The sequence below is a fragment of the Peromyscus leucopus genome, chromosome 5 (genome assembly GCF_004664715.2).
Source record: "Peromyscus leucopus breed LL Stock chromosome 5, UCI_PerLeu_2.1, whole genome shotgun sequence".
NCBI classification, from domain to species: Eukaryota; Metazoa; Chordata; class Mammalia; order Rodentia; family Cricetidae; genus Peromyscus; species Peromyscus leucopus.
Window position 1 is genome coordinate 86,463,297 of NC_051067.1, and position 26,616 is coordinate 86,489,912.

Below are 26,616 nucleotides of genomic sequence, written 5' to 3' on the forward strand. Positions count from 1 at the left end.
CCACACAGCAGGCTTGGGGCAACTCCCCTGTAGCGTCACCTGCACCGACACCTTGGCAGACAGCCTGCCACCTAAGGATGGCACTCCCAGGACTTGGAGGCTGCACATGAGTTCATCTGACCAGGACAATGACCAACCAGCCTCCTTCATGCTCTGTCCCATGGGGCTATCCAGGGGCAATGTGACCCCCATGTCCTGGTCAAGGGACTGAGGCAAAGGTAGCCGGGCTGGAGCAGACGAGTGGAGGGGCCAGAAAGGGGTGCTTCATTCAGAGACAACCCCTACCAAGCAAGGGTCAGAACAGTGTGGGGAGTGTGATCCCACGTGAGGGTCATACACAAGGTACAGATGAAAATGAACTGGAGAGCTCACAAGCAGCTGTGTGCGCTAGGTGTGGGGCATGCACACAGAGACCCACTGAGATAGAAACAAAAGCAATTTAAACCTGGGGCACGGAAATAAATTTCATAACAGGAGAAAAGGCAGGGCGAGGAGCAGACGGGGACTTCCTGGTCATTCTGGAGACATCTGGGGTTTGAATTTTTCACCTTATCAACACAGTTTGGTTTGGTTTGTTTCTGTCCATGGAGGGATCTGGGAAGAGGCTTTTATGTCTTCGTGCCCTTTCAAGTCAAGTGTTATTCTTTTTATCTGTATATGTGGTCTCACTCTGTAGCCCTGGGTGGCCTGGAACTTACAGATCCATCCGCCTCTGCCTCCTCACTACTGGAATTTAAGGTGCATGCCAACACCCAGGCCAGCTGCTACATATATATATTTTTTAATGCTCATTACAGGGAGGGCGAAGCCCAGGGAGACAGTGTGTCACCTGCGTGCTGTGGGGCCGTGGACAGACTCTGCGTTCTCCCAGTAACTGTTTCCCACCATCGTATCTATCTAGAACCCCTAACCTCTGCCCTCTAGTGCCAGTGGGCAAATCAGTGGCAGCCGCAAGTGAAGCACACTAAGTGCCTGGCATACAATAAGCACCACGTAGATAGCTGTGATCGGTTATGATTTCTCTAGTCTCCACTCTTTCACTTTGAGCATCAAACGCCAATCAAAAGAACTGCAAGAGTGAAAAGCGGCAGGGCCAGGTGCCTGGTCAGCCACGCCCTCGGCCTCTTCCTCCCTCATCTTCGGATTCAGGAAAACTCTCCTCGGCTTCATTTTGTCCCCACCCTCCAACTGCCACACCATCTCGAGCAGGTTGGGGGAGGTGGGGTGGCGGGGACGGCAGCAGCTGGAAGTTTCCACTTGCCTTCCGAGAGGAGCAAAGGTTACACTATTTCTGGGCTGCTGGCCGAAGCACAGGAAGGACAGACGTCCCCAGGGGCTGGGAATGTCTGCACTGCCTCTGTGGGGACACAGCTCACGCTGTAGTTGCTGGAGCAAGGCTGGAGTGACTGAGTCTGTGACCTGCAGGTCGAGTCACCGTGCTTGGGACACACTCCAGCACACATCCATGTCCATACACATGGCAGGGCTCGGCAGGGGCCGGAAGGGCATGAACGTGGGAGCCAGTCGCTATCGGCTTCTGAATGGAGCGTCAGCAGAACCGCTGAGGCCAGGCCTCCATAGCAGCCACAGCCTAGCACCCCATAATCAAAGTTCAAGAACAGGGCCACCACCCAGCTGAGCTGCAGCTCCTGACCACAGCCTCCCGATTTAACTTCCCTCTGGTACCCTTAACTATTTATTGTCTCACCAGAGCCGCTCTGCTCTCCTCGCAGACCTCACAAAGGAAAGAAGGACGGGCGATTCAGTTCCGGGAGAATCTCACAAGAACCAGGAAACATAGTGAAACAGAGCGGTGCCTGAAGCACCATCACCCCTGGGGTCCCGTCCAGAGCAGCAGCCCAGGGCTGCAGCTGCCGGAGTGAGGACGGCTCAAAGGCGTGCGTTTCCCCAGCACCCAGCCAGACTGCCATCTCCACTCACTTCATCCCAGCTCTGTCAGTGGCTCTGAGAAGGGCAGGCTGTGTGCATGAGGCCATAGAAGCTGCGAGGAAAAGCCAGGCATGGTGGCTTATGCCTCTCACCACAGCCCGTGGGAACACGAGGCAGGAGTATCTGCCATTGGGTTCCACACCAGCCCAGGCTACAGAGGGAGTCCTTGTCTAACAAACAGAAAGAAAGAAAGAAGACCAGGAGGGGAATCTGGGCAGCACCCCCAGACAACTCTGGCACTTCATCCTCTGAAATTGTGTTCCTGGGGTCCCATTTGTATGCATGCATCTGAGGTCATTGTCGACTCTCTGGAACCTCTGCTGGGCTACCTTCCCTATTTCCCTCCTCAGCATCTCTGCACCTGTGCTAAGATGCATTGGCAGAAGGCAGCCAATCCATAAATATCTGTTCAGCAAATGCACATACTAAAACACTAATGCAGGAGGGCTGAAGAGACACTCAGCAGTTAAGAGCACTGGCTGCTCTTCCAGAGGACCCAGGTTCAATTCCCAATACCCACATGGTGGCTCATGACCAACAGTAACTCCAGTCTGAGAAGATCCAATACCCTCTTCTGGCCTCCACAGGCAGCACACATACATGTGACCAAACACACATACACATAAAAATAAAAATAAATCTTAAAAAAATCTATACTAATGTAGGCTATACTGGGTGGTTTTGTGTGTCAACTTGACATAAGCTAGAGTCATCAGAGGAAGGAGTCTCAGCTGAGGAAATGCCTCCTTGAGATCCAGCTGTAAGGCATTTTCTCATTTAGTGATCAATGCGGGAGGACCCAGCCCATAGTGGGTGGTGCCATCCTGGACGGCTGGTCCTGGGTTCTATAAGAAGATAGGTTGAGCAAGCCATGGGAAGCAAGCCAGTAAAAAGCTCCCCTCCATGGCCTCTGCATCAGCTCCTGCCCTGGGGACCCTGCCCTGTTTGAGTTCCTGTCCTGACTCCCTTCAGTGATGAACAGCAATGCTAAAGTCTAGGCCAAATAAACCCTTTCCTCCCCAGCTTGCTTTTGGTCATGGCGTTTTGTTGCAGCAACAGAAGCCCTAGCTAAGCCAGTGGCACTAGAGAGATGGCTCAGCATTTAAGAGCACTTGCTGCTTTTGTGGAGAGCCTAGGTTCCGTTCCTAGCACCCATATGGGAATTCACATTAATTAGTTCCAGACATGAAGTATCAGCAGATCTACCAAAGAGCTGTAGAGAACCTAGATTTGGTTCCCACCATCCACATGGTAGTTACAGGGATCTGATTCCCTCTGGCATCCTCAGGCAGCAGGTTCCAGGTATGCATGGTACATATACATATATGTAGGCAAACATTCAAACACATGAAAATAAATCTAAAAACAAATAAATGCCATACCAGGCTAATACAGCTGGGTATGGTGGCACATGCCACCTTTACTCCCAGCACTTAAGAGACTGAGTTGGCAGATCTCTGTGAGTTTAAGGCCAGACAGGGCTAAATAGTGAGAGCCTGTCTCAGAACAAAGCAAACAACAAACTAACGTGGGCCAGCCAGACGGCTCACTGGATGAAGGCACTAGATGCCCAGAGTTCCTGTCCCCAGAACCTATACAGCGGAAGGGGAGCCTCCTACTACAGGTTGTTCTCTAATCTCCACAGGCGCACTGTGCTGCACCCACCCCCACCCCCAGCACCCCCACACATACACAGTGAATGTAAAATAGTAACGTCACAACTGCTTGACCGTCAGAGGAGCTCCCTGTAATCAGAGGACACCCAGGGCAGACACAGGATTTTACTATCGACCACCATCGATATTTGGTGTTGATGGGATGAACCTAAGGCCTCGTGCATGTCAGGCAGGGGCTCTAACGCTAAACCATGCACACAGCCCAGTGGTAGTTTATGGTAAAGTCTCAAGTGGGATGCTATGCAGTGGTTAAGAGAATGGAGGTGGTGCTCTGTGACTGACATGTAGGAAGACATCGCCAAGGTGATAGTGAGGGAAACAGCATGTCGTAGACTAATATGTAAACGTGAAGACAAACACCATAGAACTGGTGGGGGCACAGGTAAGAAAGTGGGTGAAGGTGAACCTTTCATGGTGGACTTGTCGAAGGACCAGGGGGGCATACAGCTTCTAGGGATTATACTGTGAATTCTTTACACCATCTGGATTTTTTTAGGGGGGGTGGGGTGGAGGGGGGGAGTTGTAGCCCTGGCTGTCCTGAAATTGGCTCTGTAGACCAGGCTGTCCTCGAACTCACAGAGCTCCACCTGCCTCTGCCTCCTGAGTGCTGGGATCAAAGGTGTGCACCACCACCACCATTAACACCTCTTTACACCATTGAAATCAAGCTAATTGTGTTCAATAGTTCAGATCTCAGCCTACTGTGTGACCAGCAGCAAGTGAGTCAACCTCTCTGAGCTCTGAGCCTCCATGGTCTCGTCTATAAAATCCATATGAAACAGTCTCTTTCTGTTGAGACGTGAGATCTAATGTTTGTATTCCAAAACAGCAGTGAATAAAAACTGCTATCTCTTTGTATTATTTCTACAATCAAAGCCTCCCCCCATATACAGTAAGTATGCCTTTTGAAAGTCAATGACATCTGCAGAGGAAAAGAATCTCCCCATCTCCCCATCATCTTCCTTTGGACTCTTTCCCCCCCTCTTTTGTGAGACGGTCTCTCTGTATCCCTGGCTGGCCTTAAACTTGCTTTGTAGACCAGGCTGGACTCAAGCTCCCAGAAGATATCTGCCTGCCTCTGCCTCCTTAAAGGATTAAAGGCATGCACCATGCCCAGCCTGGCCTTCGCTTTGATTCTTCAAACAAGGGAACACAGGCATTGTCCACATAGAAATAAACAGCTCCCCAAACTGGCCTGTTTTCCCAATATCTCCTCCAGCTCCTGCACATCTTAGCAAAGGCCTCACTTCCCACCTCAGCCAGGGTGTGGCTGAAAAGCTCCTGTCACCTCCTGAGAGATCTTCCCTGAGATAAGCTGAAATGAAACCTCTTGCATTCATGCAGGCTCTCAGCTGTGGGTTGCAAAGGGCCAGCTAGCCAGCAGGTGCCTGGCAGGTCCCCAGTGCTTCTCCCTGCCAGGCCCAGCTGCCGGAGCTCAGAGGACCCAGCACACTGGCCACGCTCACCCTCGCCCTGCATCTAACGGCCCACGCTTACCTGAACTGTCAGGTAGAGTCTATGCGGACTCCTCGGGCCAGGCCAGTCCACACTGAGGGCCCGACACTGTGCCAGGGACGGGCGAGCTGCAGTTCGGGTACTGGAGTCTTCCTCACCACCAGCTAGGGTGTCCTTTCCACGCCCTGTTCCAGGACAGACAGACAGGCCAGATGACATATTTGGCTGCTGGCCAAAGGGACCTGAGCTCAGTTTTTACCCCCTCCAACCTGCCCAGGTGTGACCAGCAGGGCTTCATGTGGCCTCACAGGCTCTCTCCACACAGAAACATGGGTAGGGACAGGTTGGGGCTACCTGATTTTCTTACCAAAAGGGACCCTGAGATTCTTCTCTGGAAGGTACCCAAGGCCCTACTGGGAGCTCTCTAGTTGCCACAGTGGCTTCTGGGGTCCACACTTGTCCATCAGCTCCTCTGCAGAGAGCAGCAAGAAGCAGCCGAGACACTGAGTGAACTGTACACAGGGACACAGCTTTATTACCCAGGCTGCCTCTAGGTGGCAATTTCTCCCTGGCCTTCATTAAGACCAAACCCACACTGGGTGGCCTGGTCCCTGCTGTTTCCAGAAGTGTACCCAGGAACAGCTAAAGCCATCATCCTCTGGGGCCCCTCCTGGGGCAGGACCCCCTTCCCTCCCCTCCAGCCGGGCCAAGGTGGAGGCAGCTGGAGAGACGGCTCAGTCACAGAGCACATAGAGCTCTTGCAAAAGGCTGTTTTGTTCCAGCACCCACACTGGGTAGTTTACAACTGCCTGAGTCCAGCTCCAAGGGATCGGATACTTCTGAACTCTGTAGGTACCTGCTCTCACGTGCGTGTACCTGCTCTCACGTGCGTGCGTTTAACTACACACAGACAAAAACACATAATTAAAAATAAAATAATAAGTATCTTTTTAAAAAAAAATCAATAAATGGAAGGTTTTTTTTTTTCACCAGGCACATGCTTTTAATCCTAGTACTCAGAAGGCAGACGCAGGCAGATTTCTGTAAGTTCAAAGCTAGCCTGGTCTACAAAGCAAGTTCCAGGCAGCCATAGTAAAACCCCATGTTTAAAAAAAAAAAAATGCACAGCCATGACCCTGGGGTAAACTAATATCCTGGGGGCATAACCCCATGGTGAGGATCAAAGAGAACTTAGGCACAGCCAGGACCCACATATACTATCAATATGATAGCAACCGCCATCACACCCACCCAGGGAGGTGGAGGACACTCCCCTTTTGGGGCAGGCAGAAAACCAGAGACCCTGAATAGTTAACACTACACGAGTATCACCCGGGGCTTACATTCAAACCCTATGTGCCCACCAGCCCTGCTTGCCTGTCCCTCTCGCGATGACAGTATGACTAAGGGGGATATATAGGGAAGGGGGGCTGAGGTGCCCTTGGTGACTGAGACTCACAGGTGCCAAGCCTGTGCCTGTCTGTCCCACTCGGGTTTCACTGGACCTGTATCTTAAGTTTATAAAGTGGCTAGAAGTCTCTAAAGTCACTGTATTCATTTCATTCTCACACACACACACACACACACACATACGTACACACACAGTAGATGAAAAACTTAGTGAGTTTTCCAAGGTGAAATGTTTTGTTTTGTTTTACCGGAAAAGTCATACTCATCTCTATTACATTCAGACCCTGGGGACAAGCTTGTAGAGCCCATCCTTTGCCTTTTCAACCCACCAGCTCTGACCGACCCACAGAGCCCCTGCTTTGCCTGAGGGCTCCCAGGGTATAAGGGGGTGGCCGGTCCCGGGCAATCGCAGAAGCAGCTTGCAGAGCTTCAAAGCACTGCCTGGCTACCATGGGCAGAGTGAACGGGTTACAGTTAGAAAGGGAGACGGCAGGAATCTGTTACCCGCCTTCTCTGAGCCTTCATGTACCCCTCTTCTGTGTACTGAGGGCCTTAGACCCCATGGTCTCATGGCCCAGGGGGCCAGGCTGGTAATCTGAACGCGAGCAAAAGGTAGCAAGCCCCTGAAGGCAGTTCTCTTGGACAACCCTGCCTTCCCACACAACCGGGGCACCCTGCCTACCTGCCCACACAGAGCTGGGGAAAGGGTCAAGGCAGCTCCTCACCCCCACACCCAGCGCCTACCCAGGACAGAGGAGCCGCTGGCTCCTTGACAGTCTCAGCACCTGGGACATGACCCAGAAAACTGACTGCTGACAGCTCCCTAGGGTACAGACATGGCCCAGGCTCCAGGACCCTCTCCCTCTATAGACCTGCTGGTAGGATCGCTCTGAAAGCAGCGTTGGCTGGCTGACACCGAAAACCCAGGGCCTGGTACCCAAAGTCGGCTGGGCAACACGGAGCAGCCTGCCTTCCCTCCTCACTCCTGTCCAGGGCAGCCTGGCAGAATCAGCAGGGCACCCAGGAGGTCAGCCGCTTCACCTACCTTGTTTACCGACCTCCAGCTGATATTAGAGAGCACCCAAGTGAGATCTCAGAGTCCCTGAGCTGGTTCGGCTGGCGGGAATGAAGCTGATGCCGCGGTGCTACGGACTGTTAAAGTTTAACCGGCCCCCAGCCTTCTCCTCCTCCCCGGCTGGACGCGGGGAAGGAGCACCCGGTGACGCTGAGCTGCGCTGCGCTCCACGCCCTGCCGGCTCTGAGCTGCTGGCTACCCTGTAATTACCTGACAGCTCTGACTGAGTTTAGGAACCGCGAGAAACCTCAGTCTCATCTCTGGGATCTGGAGGAAGGAAGGGAAAAGAAGAGGCATTCTAAAAATGCGGACTCACCAGTTCTCAATCTCCCCTGGCCGGTGTGTGGGAAAGGGCGGGCGGCTGGGCTGGCTGGGGCGGGGCGAGCCATCCCAGGCTTGGGCTCCTGGACCCGGCCCACTCTCCACAGGCCCCGCAGTGAAGGCGTGGCTCCCAAGTTCCACGTCCTGCGAGAGGGGACCATGGCCCGGGGCTCAGCAGCCTCTTCTGGGTGCCGGGCAGCCTGTGGCGAGAACAAGGGGAAAGGCGTTTTAAGAGGCGTGGGTCGCCCATATGCTGTGCCGTCTGGAAGGGTCTGCAAACAGGGGCCCCCTGCTACCTAGGATAGCAGCCCCAAGTGTAGCAACCCCTCAGGACCCCTCAGGACCCTGGACTCACAGGAGGGGCTCAGTACTGACTATGGCATTTCCAAATGGGCCAGGAGCGAATCTGTGTCTGCCACTTCACGGTGAAGATCTTCGAGGGGCCACACTGGGTAGCAGCCCCGTGTGGAGGAAGCTCCAAGCCTATGCTTCCAAAGCAGTGGTAAGTTTAATCCTTTCCCTCCCTGACATCTCATTTTCTAATTGCACCCAGCTGCTTGCTTAAGTCTCAGCCTTCGGGCTGTGTCCCAAGCAGCGAATACTCCTGAGTATTAGCATCTCACTGAGGAGGGGCTCAGAAGAGGCTGGCTCGGGGCCAGGGGCAAGCTGGGTTTACATTCAGCAAATTCTCAGAGCCAGTTCATTCACACATTCACACAAGTAACTCAGTATTGAGGGTGTGGCGGCACCCTGCCAGGCATTCATTCAGTTCTTTCATAATCATTTATTGAGTGCCTACTATGTGCTGGGCACTAGCAGAAGTCATCTGATTAGGAAAGAATGGATCCTCAAACATCCAGTCAGAAGAGAACAAACCTCCCACAAACCTTCACAGCGTTAGGTAAAGGTTTATTGAAGTGGTGGTGCATGCCTTTAATCCCAGCACTCCAGAGGCAGAGTTCAAGGCCAGTCTGGTGTACACAGCGAGTTCAAGGCCAGCCAGGGCTGCATAGTGAAACCCTGTCTCAAACACAAACAAACTTACACAGTACAAACAGGTTAGGGCGGGTTAGAGAGGTTCGCTAGGAGCACGGATCCAGGATAAGAAGTGGACAAATGGAGAGAGTTCAAGCACAGATTTTTGGATTTGGAGTTTTTGTTTTGAGTTTGGTTATTTGAGACAGTGCCTCAGTATGTAGCCCAGGCTGTCCCTGATCCACCATGCTCCTCACTCAAAAGTCTTTCTTGAGTACCTACTGTGTGCAGAGCAGCCTCAGGAACATTGAAGCTGACCAGACTTTGTGGAGGCCAGTTGCAGAAGCAAAGGCAGCTTAAAGAGGCACCACGGAGTTTGGTGTGCAGACTGAGCTGGGCACCCAAGGGACTTGCTACAGAGCTCCCGGGACTGTGGACACTTTCCGTCTCCCCACCCCTCGCTGTACTGACCAACCCCTGCCAGGCAGCTAGCTCACAGAGCTGTGCCCACATGCTCCACGATACCTTACTACATGAGTATCCTGAAGTGTGTGAGCATGCGTGCGCGCGCACGCACACACACACACACACACACACACACACACACACGAACCAAAGCCTGGAAAGGAGGAGTGGCTAGCCACCGAGACTCAGTCCTAAAGGCCACCACTGCTAAAGGTGAGGATGAAATCGGCAAGACTGACCGAGGCAGGATTAAGTAAGGACAGGGCTGGGCTGGGGCTGGGGGTGGAAACAGTGACTGGAGGTGGGAGGTCCTCAGAAGTGGCTGGAGAGCAAGTAGGACAGTCAGGTGGCCATGGCGAAGGAAGAGAAAGCCCTAGAGAGAGCTGGGCGGGGGCTCACACCTACCATCCCAGCACTCAAAGGCTGCAAGTTCCAGACCAGCCGAGGCTGCAAAGCAAGTTCAAAGTGGCTCAAGGAATTGGAGAGGGCCGAGGAGGCAGCTGTTTCCTTCTCTGGGGGAAGTTTAGCTAGGATGGGAAGGAGATGAGCTGAGACAGGGGAGAGGTGGCATGTGAGATCAGACAGAGGGGCAGGAACAAAGCATCTAGAGGCAGAAAAGTAAGCAAGAATCTGGGGTCGGAGACCGAAGACTTCAGATCTGATGCTCACAGGGCCACGTACTGAAGACAGTGGGGTCCTGGTCTCTTCCTTCCTTGACTGACGACAATGTGGGGTACCCACCAGGAAGTGGGCAGGGATGTGGAACAAAGGGTCAGGAAGATGCTGATCCATGTAAGTCACCCCACATCGCTGATGCTCGGAGATGCGTGGAAGGTGCAGAAGCAGGAGGAGCAGGTACAAACGCCCTCCCCAGGCAGCCTGGCACAGAGCTGGGCATAAAGCCAACCCTGCAGGCCAACGGGGAAAGATGGGAGGACCGTCCTCTGCAGGTGAGACCATGTAGGACAGAGTTCCAGGGGACATCAGCTCAGTCTGGGGGGGAGGGGAGGAGGGCAGAGGTAGGAGACCATTATTTCTGTGCTATCAGGAAGGGAAGTTGGAGAGGCAGCCTGAAGAAAGAGGAAGGGTGTGTGCTAGATCCCCAAGAGGAAAAGGCAGCTGAATTTAGCAGCTGAAAACCCTGATGTGAGGTCAGGAATCTCAAGGAATCTCAAACAAGCCCAGGGTTCTAGGCCCAGAGAGAAGCACATACCCTCGTACACGAAGTGTCTGATTTTAGGGTCCCGGGACCTCTGCTCATCTGGAATTCACGGGACAGAGCTATGAGATTGGCTCAGGCCTTAGCCCTGCCACCTAGGAGAATGAATCGCCCCAGTCTTGGTCTTATCTCCATGTGTAAAGTGGTGAGAGATGCCCTTCACAGGACTGGCACAGGCAGCAGACAGGGCACGTATGAAGCGCTGGCATGTACAAAGAGCCCGAGATGCTATCTTTTGGTGTACTGTCCCATGGGTGGGTGAATGCGGAGGCCGGTTGGGGGAGGGGCACTCGCCTCTGGGTTTAAGCCAGCCTGGTAGAGCTGCCCTCCTCTGTCGTAGACCAGAGACAGTGCAAAGACCGGGGAGTAGACTTCACAGTCACTTATACACCACTGCTGGAAGACGGCTTGGTTCTCCTGCGTGAGCATTTTGGGGCTAGGTTTTCCCTGGCACACAGAACATGTTCTGGGGGGAATCCAGACGTCAAATTCTCTGCTCCCTGGTACCCATACAACGAGCAGAACTCACTACCTCAGGGCCCTGAAGTCCAGCCACACAAACACACAGAACCGTTCCGGGGCTGCATTCCTAGCAAATGACTCTCTCTGGCCAAGGGCACGGGGAAAAATCCTACCAGGCTGGGAAGGGCACTCACCCAGTCTGGGGCAGAAGGACACTAAGGAAGGTGAAGCTTGGGTAGTCCCAATGCCCAAGCTTGAGACATGCATTCAAGGGTGGGAGGTGACAAACGGACTTAAGAATTTGAACCCAGCTTCCTCTTCAAACTGTCTCTGGACCGGGCCTTTCACTGTATCAGCCAGAGTTCCGCTGTTACTTGGAGTAGAAAGGCTGAAGGGGGACAGACAGCTTCTGGGCTCCCCCTCCCTGCAGGGATTCCTCAGCTGCAGCTGTCAATGACTTGATTCGTCTGGGCGTATGAGGGTTATCTCTGAGGCCTTTCCTCCTAACCTAGGGGCTGGCGCACCCCACCTCGGGCCAGGCCAGAGAAAGCAACTACCCGGGGACACAGAGGGTGGGCCCCAACTGCAGCCTTCCTGGGAGGGACCCGTGCGGGGGAAGGGGGCGCGCTGGTTGACAGGCAGCTCCCAGGTCGGCTCTGCACATTCCCCACCAATGAAATCGGAAGTGGGTCTAGGCGGCGAGACCCCAGAGGCCGTGCCACCCTCAAGGCCAGGTCCCTGCGAGAATCTCCGACTGGACGACGCAGTGGGACCCCCAAGCACAGCCGGGTCCCTGGGGGCCGGCCGCCGCGTGGGCGGGGGATCGGGACGGAGGGGTCCCCCGGTAGGGTGGGCGCGGCGCCCACCGGGCACGTCTGGAGGAGCCCGTCCCAGCCCGTCCTAGCCTGCCCGGACCCCGACTCACCGGCCTAGCGGAGACAGGATCCCAGCGTCGCCGCAGAGCCCAGGGCTCGGCCCGCTCCGGCCCGCCCTCGCGAGGCAGCTCCACGCCGCCGCCGCCGCCGCCGCCGCCTCCTCGGCCCGCCCCGCGCCCGCCCCTCCCGCACTTTCCACAGGAAATGATTAACTCAGGCCGCGGCGCGTTCCCATGGCAACGGGCTCGGGCGGGGGGCACGCGCACTCTCGCGCACGCGCCTGCCCCGGGCGCATGCCCCCTTCTACTCCTACCCCCAGCACGGGCGGGTACAATTTATGTGTACACCCTCTGGTGCACGCGCCCCGGCACACCTGCCTGCGCCTTCGGAGCAGGCTCACACCCTCCACTGCACACTCTGCACTGCGTGCCTGCACACTCGCCCTTTGCCTGGCCCGCAGGAACGCCGGCGACCTCTCACTCACAACCCAGGTGTTAACACTGAGAAACGGTTACACTCACCCTCAAACGGTTTGCACTCCGCCCCTAACCCAGGGGCAGAAGTTTCAGGCACTCCAGCTGAGATTCACACACATCCCGGCACACAGACTCGCATCTTAAGAATACATTTTCCCATTCTAACACTCTCGCACATGCTCTTGCACACGAGATCAATCCTATACACACACACACGTTCACCTGCTCTGCCATGCGGGCATGCACACACTCATTCTCTCTTCGACCTGCCTGCCATACTGCCTCTCCAGCTGCGCCCCTGCTCCCCAGCCAATGAGCATCTTGAGCAGCTTGCTTGGGGTTTGTTAAGGTAACACATTCTCATAAGCTCCAGCCAAACAGCTCAGAGTATTACAGCCCCCGATCTGTCTTTCAAAGCTCCTCCTGGGGCGCCTGAGAGCCTCAGAAGAGGCCTGGGAGAGAGCAGGCCTAGCCAGCCAAGAGAGACAGCTGACCCAGAGGAGCCACTCTGTTCTTTGTCTCCCACACAGAGAAGCATTTATTTCAGTCGCAGTATGCCCACTCGAGGGTGCGGAAGGAGAAAGCGGCGCAGGAGCCCATCCAGCAGAGGCTGATGGTCCCCAGATAACCTGAGAAGGGTGGGGGTCTGCCCCGGCAGGCTTGGCGAGGATGGCCTAGGAGGGAACTCCAGAGGGTCTGCAGCCTCAGATGGGCCTGATTCCAGCTGCTGCTGCCGAGACAGAATCTGGACCAAGACGGGGACACCGGCGTCGGCCCCACAGAGTGCCTGGTACCAGAACAGTACAATAAGCCCACAGCTGGAAGCAAGCACTATATTTATTGGAGGCTCCATTCGTGGGGCAGGGGGTTGTCTATCATTAAAATTTGAGTATAAAAGCAAAAGCCTTGTCCTGCCTAAGGGCTGGGACGCTGACATTAACCTCAACTTCCTCCTAGCAAAGCCAAAGTCAGTGGCTGTTTTTTTTTTTTTTTTTTTTATTAATAAAAACGTTTATTGTTCCCTTTTCTCCGATCACAAAAGTAGTGGATGTCCATTGTAAGCACGGTCCCGCCCACCGGGAATAAAGGCTGCCAACACTTCATCTAGCACAACCGTTCCCTGGGCACATAACAGACACCACTTATTCAGCCCGAACTCAGTGCCAGGCACTGTGCTGGGCTCTTTAGCCACAAGCTCCTGTGGGATCCTGCTCAGCCCAGGAGGCAGCACATCCTGTGTCCACATGTTCACGAGAGGAAAGGTTCTCTGGCAAACTCCAAGTCCAGCAGAGACGTGTGCATATATATGTCTGTACATCGAGGGCCTCCGTGGGAACACAGAAAGCACCAGGCAGGGGAACATGAAGATTGAGGCATTAGGAGGAAGCATTCTTTTTTCCCCGTTTTTATTTGATTTTTATTCACACCTATTAGTTACACATAACAATGGGCTATGTTGTAACATTTTCACTCGTGTGTGTGTGTGTGTGTGTGTGTGTGTGTATAATGTACTCTTTTTTTTTTTTTTTTTTTTTGGTTTTCCAAGACAGGGTTTCTCTGTGTAGCTTTGCGCCTTTCCTGGGACTCACTTGGTAGCCCAGGCTGGCCTCAAACTCACAGAGATCCGGCTGGCTCTGCCTCCGGAGTGCTGGGATTAAAGGCGTGTGCCACCACTGCCCGGCTTTTAGGGTTTCTTATAAGATCCTGGGTGAGGGATTATTAACTAACTAGCAGTTACAGACCTGAAGAAAATGTTCTTGCCCCAGGGACCATTAACTGCCTACGGGTACACAAGGGCTGGTGGGACCTCACCCCTTGATTTGGTGTTTTCGGTTTCCGATTAGGAGGAAGCATTCTTAAAATTCCAGCAAGGCTCTAGCTTAAAAATGTAAAAACGAATTGTTTGACTGATTATGAAGAATTTAAGAATTCACACTCTGCTGGTCTTGGTGGCACAGGCCTGTCATCCTAGCCACTGGGGAGGCTAATGAGAGGATATAAGTTCAAAGTCTGCTGGTTACCAGGAATTGCATACCAACTCCCTTTCCCGGGCGGTTTCAACAGAGGCTGCCAGCTCTCTCCTAACCATGGGAAATGTGAAAGATCTCCCAGACTCCTGGCCACGCTAACGAGGTCAGGCCGTCACAACCCTGGCCTTGATGCTTCCTGCCCGCTTTAGAGATGGCGCTGTCTAGGGCCAGATAAAAGGCAGTGGCCAGCACACTGCAAACCTACACCCACATCTGAGGGCAGGGGTCCGCAGGGGCTTCTAGGTGCTCAAAGGGCATGACAGCCGTAACCCTCACCCCTGTCTGAAGTAGCCAAGGGCCCAAGAGCTCTTCCCCAGAGGGAGGCAGAAAGGAGAATTGAGAAAACCCTTCTGTGATTTTTTTTTTCTCTCTTTCTCCTAGTGTCCAAAGTCCATCACAGATAAGCAGACAAGATTTTTCAGCCTCTAAAAGTCCATTGGCCAGTCACCTCCGGCCTTCGAAAATGCCCCAGGGAAGCTTCATTCCTTTACAACACCCTCCCCCCCCACCTTTATCTCATCAGTTCTAGATGACCTTCGAGTTCTGCAAGTCCAGCAGGCCACCTTCCCTTTCACTCACAGCCACCCCCCTCCCGGCAGGCAGCAGAAGGTTTCCCATCCCTAGCAGTACACACACCCCACCCCACCACCAGGGCCGTCACTGTGGCCTGTCCTGTCAACATTACCCCCTCCTGGAGGACAGGGCCCTTTCCAGACTTCACAGCCTCAAAAACTTCAGCCTGGTGCCTGGCGTCACAAACATGACTGAGTATACAGTTAGTATATAGTAGGATTCCAAGAGCAGGATGCAGGAAACACACTCAAATAGACTTCCTCCCAAGCAGATGCAGGGTTGTTCCTAGCAGACAGAAAGATCCTTAGATATTTCAGTATGGTCAGAAAGAAGTCCCTGCATCTGGATTATCTTCATGCTGGAGAAACTTAAATTTATTTGGGTTTTGCTTTGACATAAGGCACGGGGAGGGATGGCTATGTTGCCCAGACTAGCCTCAAACTCCTAGGCAGAAGTAATCCTCCTGCCTCAGCTTTCCAAGGAGCTGTAACTACAGGCACGTGCCCCTGTACCCAGGTAACAAACCCTTGAAGGACGAGAACATTCTAGAGTTGACTCTCAAATTAAGTGGTCCTGCTGAATGAAACTCACATCTTCCAATACTCCTGAAGCTGTCCATCGTGAACACGGAAGGAGCTGAAGGGGACCATGGGAAGGTGACAGCAGTCTGTACCCAGTCCCACAGCGTGTTCAGCCTGAGCACATTAGAAGCACAAAGGGACAGGGGGCTTGGACCTCTCTTGGCCAGGCTATACATTCCTCCAGCCCTTGTTGGCTGTAGACTCCGTGCCCATAGTCACTGGGGATTCCTGAAGGAATAAGTACCTCCCACCAGTCTCCTGCACCCCCTACCTGATCCTTTTGGGTCCCCACTTTCTAAAAGCCACGTTAACAGGATGAAACAATTCTCACAACCCTTGCCCCCTCCAAACCTAACTTTGAAATCCTCAGACCTCACAGCCTTTCACCCTTTGCCCAGAGGCCTCATTAAATTGGCACTCCCCCACTCCCAGGAAGGCAGCTAAAAATCTACCTCTGCCCTGCTGAGGAATTTGGCATTCAAATAGAGGCTTTCTCATCCTTATCATCTCTTGTAGTCTAAAAAAATGAGAGGAATGCAAACACTGGCGTGATAATGTACTTAAGGGCCAGGTAATAAAAAGATTTAGCAAGAATGACCCAGAGGGGTGTGTGTGTGTGTATGTGTGTGTGTGTGTGTGTGTGTGTGTGTGTGTGTGTTCACCTTTAATCCCATAAATGCCAGGTAATAAAAAGATTTAGCAAGAATGACCCAGAGAAGGTGTGTGTGTGTGTGTGTGTGTGTGTGTGTGTGTGTGTGTGTGTGTTCACCTTTAATCCCAGCACTCTGGAGGCAGAGGCAGGTGGATAACTGAGTTCCAGGCCAGCCAGAGCTACAGAGTGAGACCCTGTATCAAAAACAAACAAACAAATAATTAAATAAAAGCAGGGAGGAGTGGCCCTGGGAGAGGCGCAGTGGACAAACCCCGCCTACCCCCACAACACCTCCCAGACCATCTTCTCAGCCAAGCACAAAGCCTAGCCTAGCTCCTCCCCAGACTCTTTCCTCGCTTCCTGTTCCCTGTGCCTCCATCCTTCATCTTCTCCATCTGGGCCTCAGTGATCCCGTTTTCACTTGAAGTTTTGGTGTTTGGTTGGGCTTTTGGGTTTTTTTGGTGTGGTCCATTACCCCTGAGCAGGCCCTATTGTGTTTTGGAAGCTTTTATTTAGAGGTACTTCAAGAAGGCTTATTAGATAAAGGCACTTGCCACCAACCCTAAATTCAAACCCTAGCACCCATAATGGAAGGAAAGAATTGACTCTCATAAACTGTCCTTGACCTCAACAGTGTGCCATAGCATACACATGCTCCCACATATACAAGAAATGAATGAGTTTTTGAATGGGAGGGGCCTAGAGAAATGGGTGACAGCTAAGTACCTGTTGCTCTTGTAGAAGACCAGAGTTCAATTCCCAGCACCCACATGTGGCGCACAAGCCCCCGTAACTCCAATTCTAGGGGATCTGACGCCCTCTTCTGGCCGCTGCGGACACTACATGCATGTGATGCTTAGGCATACACGCAGGCAATACACACACACACACACACACACACACACACACACACACACACACACCAAAGGAAAATGTAAATAAAGTTTTTATCTTAAGATAGCAACTTCCTATGTTGCCCTCTTGCCCAGGCTAGTCTCAAAACCCTGGGTTCAAGAAATCCTTGTGCCACCAGCTCTAAATGCTTGGGATTGGCAGGCATGTGCAAAAGACTAATTTTTTTAAAAAAATGTATAATTATAACAGAAGCTGACAGAGCTTGGAAAAGCCCCCAAATCCCACTACCCTTTACTTAGACTGTTGTTCTAGATTTCCCTCCTGGCAATGGGCTGTGAGCAGGTATCAATCCACAGTCAGAGGAGACCGAGACAGTGGTTAGAAGTGGGCTCAGGGGCCAGGAGCATGCAGATGGGAAGCCCAGCTTAGGGCTCCTCTTCCTGCCTGGCTCAGTTTCTTCTGAACATAAGGCTATTATACTGACCCACTGAGGTGTTATGGAATAGAAATGTGAGCGTGAAGCACCTTAAGCCATCCTTGCCCACGACGAATTTACAGTTCTCCCCTTGAATCTGGAACGCTCTTCCTGGAAGGCTCTCTGAGGAGGCACATGAAGAGAAGGCTGAGGGACAGTCGTCAAGAGCAGGGTGTGTCAGGCTGGCAGAGCTGAGGCCCAGAGTGTCTGTCACCTGACCTGGGAAGGTTTGGCGAAGGGCACTGGCTCGGGCTCCCCTCCCCCACCTGCTCTTTTGTCAACCCCTTCCCAGGTGGTTGTGGGACATCCCATCAGCCAGGATCCAGGAGCCCACAGGGAAATGCTGAGTGGAACTCTTCAGGCAGGCAGCAGCAACATGATTCCTCCTCCCACTCCACCCTGGCACTACACTCCGGCTTCTTACAACATGTCAATTACTCCTAGAAAGGAAAGCCAGGGGGCTGGGGGTCAGGGGTGGCACCAGGTTGAGGACGCTTCATTCTTCCAGAACACATAGCTAGCCCCATGCCTGACCACCCTCCCAGTCTGGTGACCCGGCTGCCTCAGCCACCACCGGTGTTAATCTGCAGCATCGATCGCCTGGCTGAGGCCACCACTGCCAGCAGCTCCCCATAGCCTGTCCTCCTCCTCTGGGGGTGGCCCTTGTTTGCAAACAGCTACGGAAGTTTTGACGCTGCTGATTAACCAGCCTCCCACGGCGCCCGGGTCTTAGTCATCCCCGCAAGTCCCAACCTTCTGCATGGAACTTTGCCAGCAGCATCCAGGTGACGGGGAAGAAATGACAAGGATCCTGTAGCTTCCGTATTTCATCTTCCAGGGGAGGCAAGGGGGTGAACGTCAACCATCCTCACAGCCAAGATGTGCAGGGCCTGGAATGCCAGCTTAGCTGCCAAAGACAGTCCCAGCACAGCCTGGACTCTACCTGCATCCCTTACCTCATCTTATGGGGGTATGTACAGCAGGCATGCGCATTCCCATTTTAAAGGTGGCAAAACTGAGGTGCTACATTATGAGACTGGCCAGGGGGAGGCCCATGAATATATATTAGGGGACACTGTTGGGAGACAGCTCAGAAAGCTGTAAAGGGGAGCATTTCAGGACATAAACTGTCTCTCCTGGTCCACTGTGTGGACCCCTACCCCTTTGTTGGTCTTGTTCCCTGGTGAAGAAACAGAGCAGAAGAGGCTGGTGGCCCTCCAGCACTGCAGTGACAGGGGAGACAGCTGACCACTCAGGGTGGCCGTAGCTGAAAATCGGGGAGAAGAAAGCGGCCGGAGGACAGAGAGACCTACCCCATGTCAGCCAAAGGTGCCCTTTAAGGTTTACCTTCTTAGAGGGGGGCTCAGTCCCAGCCCTTCTCCAGTGATCCCCCATAGACCCCAGCTCTAGGGCTGGAGAAAGGTGTGTGTGAAGTCACCCAAAGAATGGGCACCAGCGACAGCGGCCAGCTGGGACCAAGAGTGCCCCTGCCCCCCCCCACCCCCGCCTCTACTGTTTGCCTTCCTGGGTATCAAAGAGCGGGTGTATGTGGACCTGGAGTCCGGAGGAGGTGAAAATGAATGGGGCCTGAGCAGGAAAGATGTGGTGAATCAGGGCAGGGGCCGGGCCTGAAAACAGAGAGCCCAGGCTGGAATCCCTGCAGCTGGGCACACAGTTCACTCCAGAAGGGGAGTCAGAAACACATGCCACTCCCCAAGGTCCCTGTTGGTGCTCCCCATCTTGGTGACAACTCTAGGGACTCCTGATGGTACAGACCTCCCAGGGACAATGCCAGCTCAAACTTGACCCCAAGCCAGGAGCACAGGTACACAGGACAACCTGGGCCAGGAAGAGGCTGAAGATTATCCCACCCTGGCTGTTAGGGCACTTCCTGTTGAGAGAGAATCCCAGGGTGTCTAAATCTCCCTAGAACACAACTCAGAATCCACCTGTCCTGGCCAGACCTCTGATCTACCCTAGCTCATCCTCATGACCCAGAATATAATTGCCCATGACAGACTTCCCACCACACAGACCTGTCCTCTCCATTCCCCTCCTGGGCCAGTGGCTGCAGATGACCAGTCCAAGGTAGACCGTGAAAGATGCTCCTTGGACACACTTGCCACCTTGGAAACATCAGGCCTGGCCGAACCCATATATGGTGGCCAAACACTTGCATGACAGAAATTGAGATTTCGCTGCTCTGAAGCATGCCTCCAGCATGCTTTGTACCCAGAAACCCCCGGGAGCCCACCGCTACTTACCATGTGGGCTCAGCACCCTCATAGCCTCTGTAACATGTGCCCAGAGGAAAGAAGATCCAGCACCCAAAGACTCAAGGAAGCTGTGAGCTGCAGCCGGAGGGCTGGCCAGAGTGCTCTCCAACCACTAAAAGCCTCGCTGGCCAGGCTGGCAGAGGTGGAGGGAGAACACAGCACAGGTGTGGGCGTACCTTCCTCCTGCTGTATGGCTGGAATGGTCCCCAGGCAGGGCTAGTTCCCACACAGGGTGTGAGCAGGCTACACACCTCAGAGCAGACCTTGTCCCATGGTCACTCCATAGCAGGCCCTTTCACCGTGTGACCGTGGGTGAAAACATCACCTGTGGTGGTTTAAGTAAGAAGTGTACCCCAAGACTCACGTGTGTGAACACTTGGTTGGTGCTGCTGTTTGGGGGGGCTTATGGAACTTTTCAGACTTGGGGCCTTACTGGAGGAAGTTCATCCCTGGGGGCGGGCTTTGAAGGTTTAGAGCCCCACCCCACTTCCAGGTCACTCTCTGCTGCTTCCTGTTTGCAGCTGAGATATGATCTCTCAGCTTCCTGCTCCTCCTGATCCCATGGCGTCCTTACTATTATGGATTCTAGTCATCTAGAACCATACACCAAAACAAATTTTTTTGTAAGTCGCTTCTGGTCATGGTATTTTACCACAGCAACAGAAAAGTAACTAATACCCCCCTCCTCTACGAGGCCTTCCCTACACTGGCCAGTCGGAAGTCACCAGGATTTCCTCTCCTCACTTCACCTATGCTGGACTGTGGATGAGGGGGGACTCATTGTCTCCTCCATTAGGCAGACTAGGACTCCCTGATTCAGACACCCCACCCAGTGCGGTGTGACTTTGGGCAAGGCAGCCAGCTTCTGAGCCTGCCTCAGTGTTTAAGTGAGTACTATTTCCTGAGCACTGACTATGTGCTAACCAGCCCTTAGAGCACTCAGTGAGTGAGTACTTGTCACAGGTAGCTTTAGTCATCAACTTGACACAGCCTAGAGTCACCTGAGAAGGGAGTCCCAGTTAAGGTGTTGTCCATATCAGATTGGCCTGTGGAAATGCCTGTGAGAGATTATCTCGATTAACTGACGTAGGAGAGCCCAGCCCACTGCGGGCACTACTATCCCATGGGCAGGTGGTCCTGAGTTATAGAAGTAGGCTAGCCATGCGCGGGCCTGCCTGTGAGCCATCGAGCAGCGATCCTCCACGGTTTCTGCTTTAGGTCCCTACTGTGGGTTTCTGCCCTGACTTCCCTCAACGATGGAAACACAAGCCAGGAATCCTCTCCTCTGCTGTTTTACCACAGCAACAAGAAAACAAGAAGAGTGCTATCTATCCCATGTGAGAGATGGGACATCACTGCTGTTAAGACCCCCACAGTTCTCACCGTTTACCAGTCCTGCTGCTGCAGAGCCTAGCACTCGGGAGACCTCAGATTCAGGCCTGTGAGCCGGCTCAGCAGGCAAAGGTGTCTGCTGCCAAGCCTGGGGACCTGAGTTCAACCCCGGGACTCCAGTGGTGGATGGAGAAAACTGACTCCTACCACTTGTTCTCAACATATGTGCGCACACACACACACACACACACACACACACACACACACACATACACACACACAGAGAGAGAGAGAGAGAGAGAGAGCCAAATTAAATAGAGTAAATAAAAACTAATTTAAAAATGTTTTAAAGACACTCAAGAAAATGCAAATAAATAAGTAAAAAATGAAGATGTCCAATAGGTTGAGTGTGGTAGCCACGCCTCTAACCCCAGAACTCAAGAGACAGAGGCAGATGGATCACTGTGAGTTTGAGGCCAGCCTGGTCTATGTGGTGAGTTTCACGCCAGCGGGGCTACATAGTGAGACCCTGCCTGATTACAGAAAAGAGAATTTTTAATACAGAGCACTCTAATTCTGTGAAATTCAAATGTAGGCAGAGGTGAGGGGGTTTACCTTGAAAGAGCCCCGTGCTGGCTGGGGCACCGCCATCTTTGGAGCGTGGTGCTGCCTACTGCAGTAGCTGGGGACCTGAGTGATCTGCTTTTGCCTCTCCCATCAGCCTTGTCTTCACCACAGCCTCTACCAAAACCAGCTGTGCAGTGAGCACAGGCAGAGGCAAACAGGCTGGCTGGGTCAGTGGTGGCCAAGCCTTGAGGGTCTAAGGCACGGCGGTAACCTTGCTTGGGGATGTTGCTGCCAGCTCAAGGCCTTGGGGACAGAATGCCCCATATCTCTGTGCTCCAGGATCTAACCGACCCGTGTGTGTGTGTGTGTGTGTGTGTGTGTGTGTGTGTGTGTGTGTGTGTGTTTACACATGTGTGGGTGCATGTGTGTACATGCATGTAGAGGCACGAGGGTGATATAGGGAGTGGTCTGTAATCATCTCTACCTTACTGAGGCAGAGATGAACCAGAACCCAGAACGTAATGACCTGGCTAGCCAGCCTTGCTCTGTGGATCCTGTCTCCACTTTCTGAGTGTGGACTTACAGGTGTGCCACTATGCCCACCTGGCATTAATCTGGGTTTGGGGCTCCGAGCTCCCGTCCCCCTGTTTGTACTTCAAGCGCCTTATCTACTGAGCCACCTCTCCGCCCCACTCTGGTTTCTCATAGTCACCTGTCTCCTCCAAGCATCTCTCAGAAGCCCCAAGGGCTCTGTTCCAGGTTCTCTTCCCTTGGTCTCCAGCCTAGCTGGGCTGGACCACATCAGTCTCCCGTCCTTCCTCTTCTACTAGGCTTCCAGGCTGTGATGATGCATGACCCCCTCCCCAGGAGGCTCAGGCGCCAACTCTGAGAGGCAGGAGAGTCTGGTGTAGAACTTCGTACCTGGGGCCCTGGGAAAGGCAAATGCCGGGCATGGCTTGGTCCACAGCAAGGTAGCCTGGACATGGTGCCACCAAGTTCTTGTCCTACCATGGATGTCCCAAACACTCCCCAGACCTCCTGCTATTCCCTGCCACAGACACCCACACAGGGCTGGGTACCTAAACTGAGTCTGTTCCCCAATGGCGAGTGCTGCTAATGTCCCCAACGCCACTCACATGTGGACTTGGCCAGGCACCTTGCCACAAATGGTCTGCATCCTTGAAGGCTTTTACGAGTCCTGCCTGTTTCTATTCCTCATGGGGTCCAGTCTCAACGTAACTTACAGGCCTGTGGCAAAGGATGCTGGGAAACACTCTTCCCAGAAGATCTGAACCATTTGGCCTGCTACCTGTAGCTACTTAATAAATGATACAGAGATGAAGAGGTGAGGAAAGGGGGCCCCTACTTCTAGTAGCAAGTCTTAAAACATTCCCATTAAGCTGGATCTGTGGTGCACACCTGTATCCTCAGAACTCAGGAGGCTGAGGCAGCGAGTTCATGAGTTTGAGGCTAACCTAGGCTACATAAGGAGTTTGGGGCCACATATGGACTATATAGAAAGACCCTGTCTCAACCTACCCCCCCCCCAAAAAAAAAAAGCCCAGCCAGTGTTGGTGGCTTTTGATCCAGCATTGAGGAGGCAGAGGCAGAGGCTGGCAGATCTCTGAGTTCAAGGCCAGTCTGATCTACAGCATGAGTTCCAGGACAACCAGAGTTAACACAGAGAAACCCTGCCTCAAAAAACAAAAACTATCCCTATAAGGGTGGGAAAAGCCAAGTCTAAAAGATGACCTGGGGCCAACAAGATGGTTTAGGGAGTGAAGGTGTCTGTTGCCAAGGAGGACCTGAGGATACCATATGATGGTAGACAAGAACTGACCATCACAGGTTGTCCTCTAACCTACACACACACACACACACACACACACACACACACACACACACAAACACACACACACACACACACGCACGCACGCACGCACGCGCACACACACACAAAATCAATCAATCAATCAATCAATTAAAAAAAAATGTGACCAGGACAAGAAAGAGACCAGAAGGGGGTCTTCTGAGGTTGTTTCTCTCCACAGCCCAGGTGACCTCCCTCCCCCTGCTATCAGGGGTTCCCTCCTGTCTTGGGGAGGAAGACCTCTGAGATCCAACCTTAGTCTCTGAGCAATCTGGGGCTGAGAGGCAAGGGCTCTGGCCACCATCACTGAGGAGACCTGCTCCCAGTTCTGAGGCCCCTGTGAATCACAGCTGGCTTCACAGGTTAGCAGCCTGAGCTACCTCACAAAACCACAACAGACTTCACGGTGACAGCCGGGTGCTGGAGGAATGTGGTTGCCAGACAGGTTTATGAAACATCCCGGCTCCGAAACCAGGCTGGGTTGCTGCTGCATGGGGCGGTGTCTGGGACAACCCCCACCCCCTCATATGAGGATGCATGCAGGACCCTTAACCTCAACACGCCCTCTGAGGGCGCAAAGAAGCCAGACACCACCTCTTAGCTGTCGAGATGGCTCAGTGGGTAAAGGTGACCTGCTGCCAAGCCTGAGGACCTGTAGCTCCCCAGAACCCACATGGTGGAAAGAAAGACCCGACTCCCACGAGTTGTCCCTCGACCTCCACACATGTGTCATGGCATATACATATCCCCCAGAATAAATAAGATTTTTTTTTTTTTAAGAAGTCAGCCACCTCTTACAGGCAAGGCAAAGGGGGAAATGTGAGCCCAGGTCATCATCCTATGCCACTCCAGTAAGTTGTGGGGTCAGGGAGATTGGAGGACTCCCCAAAGGAGTCTGCAGGCATGGTGGACAATCTTGAGCCATGAATATAAAGGATGGTGCCGGTAATGGCAACTGCTGACCCCAGCGCCCACTGAGATGGGCTCTGCACAGCACATTCCTGGGCGGGCGGTACTGTGAGGGTCCTGTGGCCCTGGAACAAAATGTCCACAAAGCAGGTAGCTAAAAATGACCACTCTGAAGGCTGAGGTCCACAGCCAAGGCCACCACCAGGGCCTTGCCCCTTCAGCTGGCTCTAGCAGGGAGCCCTGGCCTCCCTGGTTGTTGTGACAATCCTTGGATTTCCTTGGCTGGAAGATAGAGTGCTCCTTGCTTGTCCCTGAGCTCCTACTCTGAGCTTCTCTTGTGACCAGAGTTCCTTCTTCTTAGCAAGACACCGGCCATATTGTACTCAAGGGCCTACTCTAATCCAATATGACCTCACATACATCTGCAAAGAGCAAAGATCGTGTTGCTAACTAAGGTCATGGTCACTAGTTCAGGGCACATACATTATTCACCCCAATATATCACAATAATTCTCTCAACACACCTGACCCTGCTCTTCCCTGTGTCACGCAGACAAGAGATTCAGAGATGTCACACAACGAGCCAGAGCTCACACAGCCACACCCGGGGACCCAGCGTCTCCGAGTCCCAGTGAAGTCTCTCACCTCACCCTCTTCACTTCCTCACATCACCCACAAAGCTCCTCCTGTGCCATCTTGAGGGGTTAGGCTTGCAGTTCACAAAGAAACTGGGGGTGGGGGGACTCCATGGGTCGGCCAAGCTCTTACAGCGAACAAGTGGCGGGCCCTTTGGGACCAGGTCCAGCACCCTGTACCACTCAGGCTCCACCAGGCAATCGAATGGGAGCATTCTGCGGTTGTATTAAGCCCATCGAGGCTATTGGCCCAGCGTGATCGATGGCATTACCGTGTTTGCTGATAACATCCACGTCTGCTGCACCCGCCAAGCTTGTAAAAGGCTCCTGCTGGCCTCCTCAGGTGTCAGACCGGTGCCTGCCACTCTCTGTGGGCAGCAGAGCCAGGGGTGTGGGTAGTCACACAGTGGAGATCTGACCAGGAGTCCAGGAGAAGGGCTGGAGCGACTGCTCAGTGGTTAAGTACCTACTGCCTTGGCAGAGGAACCAGAGTTTGGTTCCCAGCACCCTCGTTCAGGGGATCCGACACTCTCTTCTGGCTTCATGGGCACCTGCAGCCTGCACACATACCCACACATGTAAACATGAAAACAAATCTTAACAAAGAAGGATCCATGAGAGTCAGACACGGTGGAAACACATATATTCTCAGCAGTACAAAGTGAGAAGCATGTAAGTTTGAGGCCAGCCTGGACTATACAAGGTGGCCTGGGTTTTTGTTATTGTTGTTGTTGTTGTTTAACTACTATATGTGATTATTTAAAATGATTTTCCAAATTGCCCAATGATTTAATGGTCCTTGCTTCATTTTTATCTCCAAAAGCAGCCAACATGTTTTTTGGTTGATTTTAACTATCATGAATGCTGTTTTAATAATATATTTTGCTAACAAACAGAGCCCAATGTGTTGACCAGTAAGTTGTACAGGTTCAATTCGGGCCTTGGCAGCTGTGTGTCGTTGATGGATTCTTGGCATTGCATGATGCTGGATGCTCTCTCAGGCCCTGTCTCCAACCTGCAGTAGACTCAAGCAGCATTTGCCTCCACTCTAGGCCTCTCTGTTGCCTTCAAAATAAAAGCCTAAAGATGAAATGTAAAAGCCTTATCTCTACATTAAATCCCTTCATAACAGTCCCCATCATTTTCATATGCTTTCTTTTGTTTTTGTTATTACTTGATGGTCCAGGCATGCCTCAAGTTCACTCTGTAATCCAGGATGGCCTCAAGCTCAAGGCCATCCTGCCTCCAGCCTCCTGAGTACTGAGATTATGGGTATGAGCCACAGCACTTGGCTTACTTTCATTTGCTTTTGTTTGTTTTTAAAAAGCCCCAGTGCTTTCCTGTGGAGCTTACAACAGATTCCTCATTGTGCCAACCAGGCTGCTCAAGGCTGGCCCAATGACATGGTCCTCTTCCAATTAACTCCAGTCACAGATTCCCTCCTGATCCCCAAACATGTATCAGGTCACAACACTTGCTGTTCCTCCTTCCTGGAATATCAT

The 26,616-nt window shown here is 52.9% G+C and overlaps 1 protein-coding gene across 12 annotated transcripts in view; it reads right to left on the reverse strand.

Annotated features, from left to right (window-relative positions):
- Nucleotides 1–26,616, reverse strand: part of Kifc3 (kinesin family member C3) — an 87,606-nt gene that overhangs the window by 21,552 nt on the left and 39,438 nt on the right. For 7 of the 12 annotated variants that reach the window (XM_037206108.1, XM_037206109.1, XM_037206111.1 and 4 more), the window contains exons 2-3: nt 7,883–8,087; nt 5,124–5,266 (exon numbers count right to left, since the gene is read on the reverse strand). In XM_037206108.1, the coding sequence (XP_037062003.1) occupies nt 5,124–5,266; nt 7,883–8,087 (348 nt within the window). Of the gene's footprint in view, nt 1–5,123; nt 5,267–5,448; nt 5,554–7,536; nt 7,833–7,882; nt 8,088–11,933; nt 12,063–26,616 lie in introns of those variants that run through there. The other 5 variants (XM_028871434.2, XM_037206114.1, XM_028871435.2 and 2 more) reach the window with 4 other exon arrangements.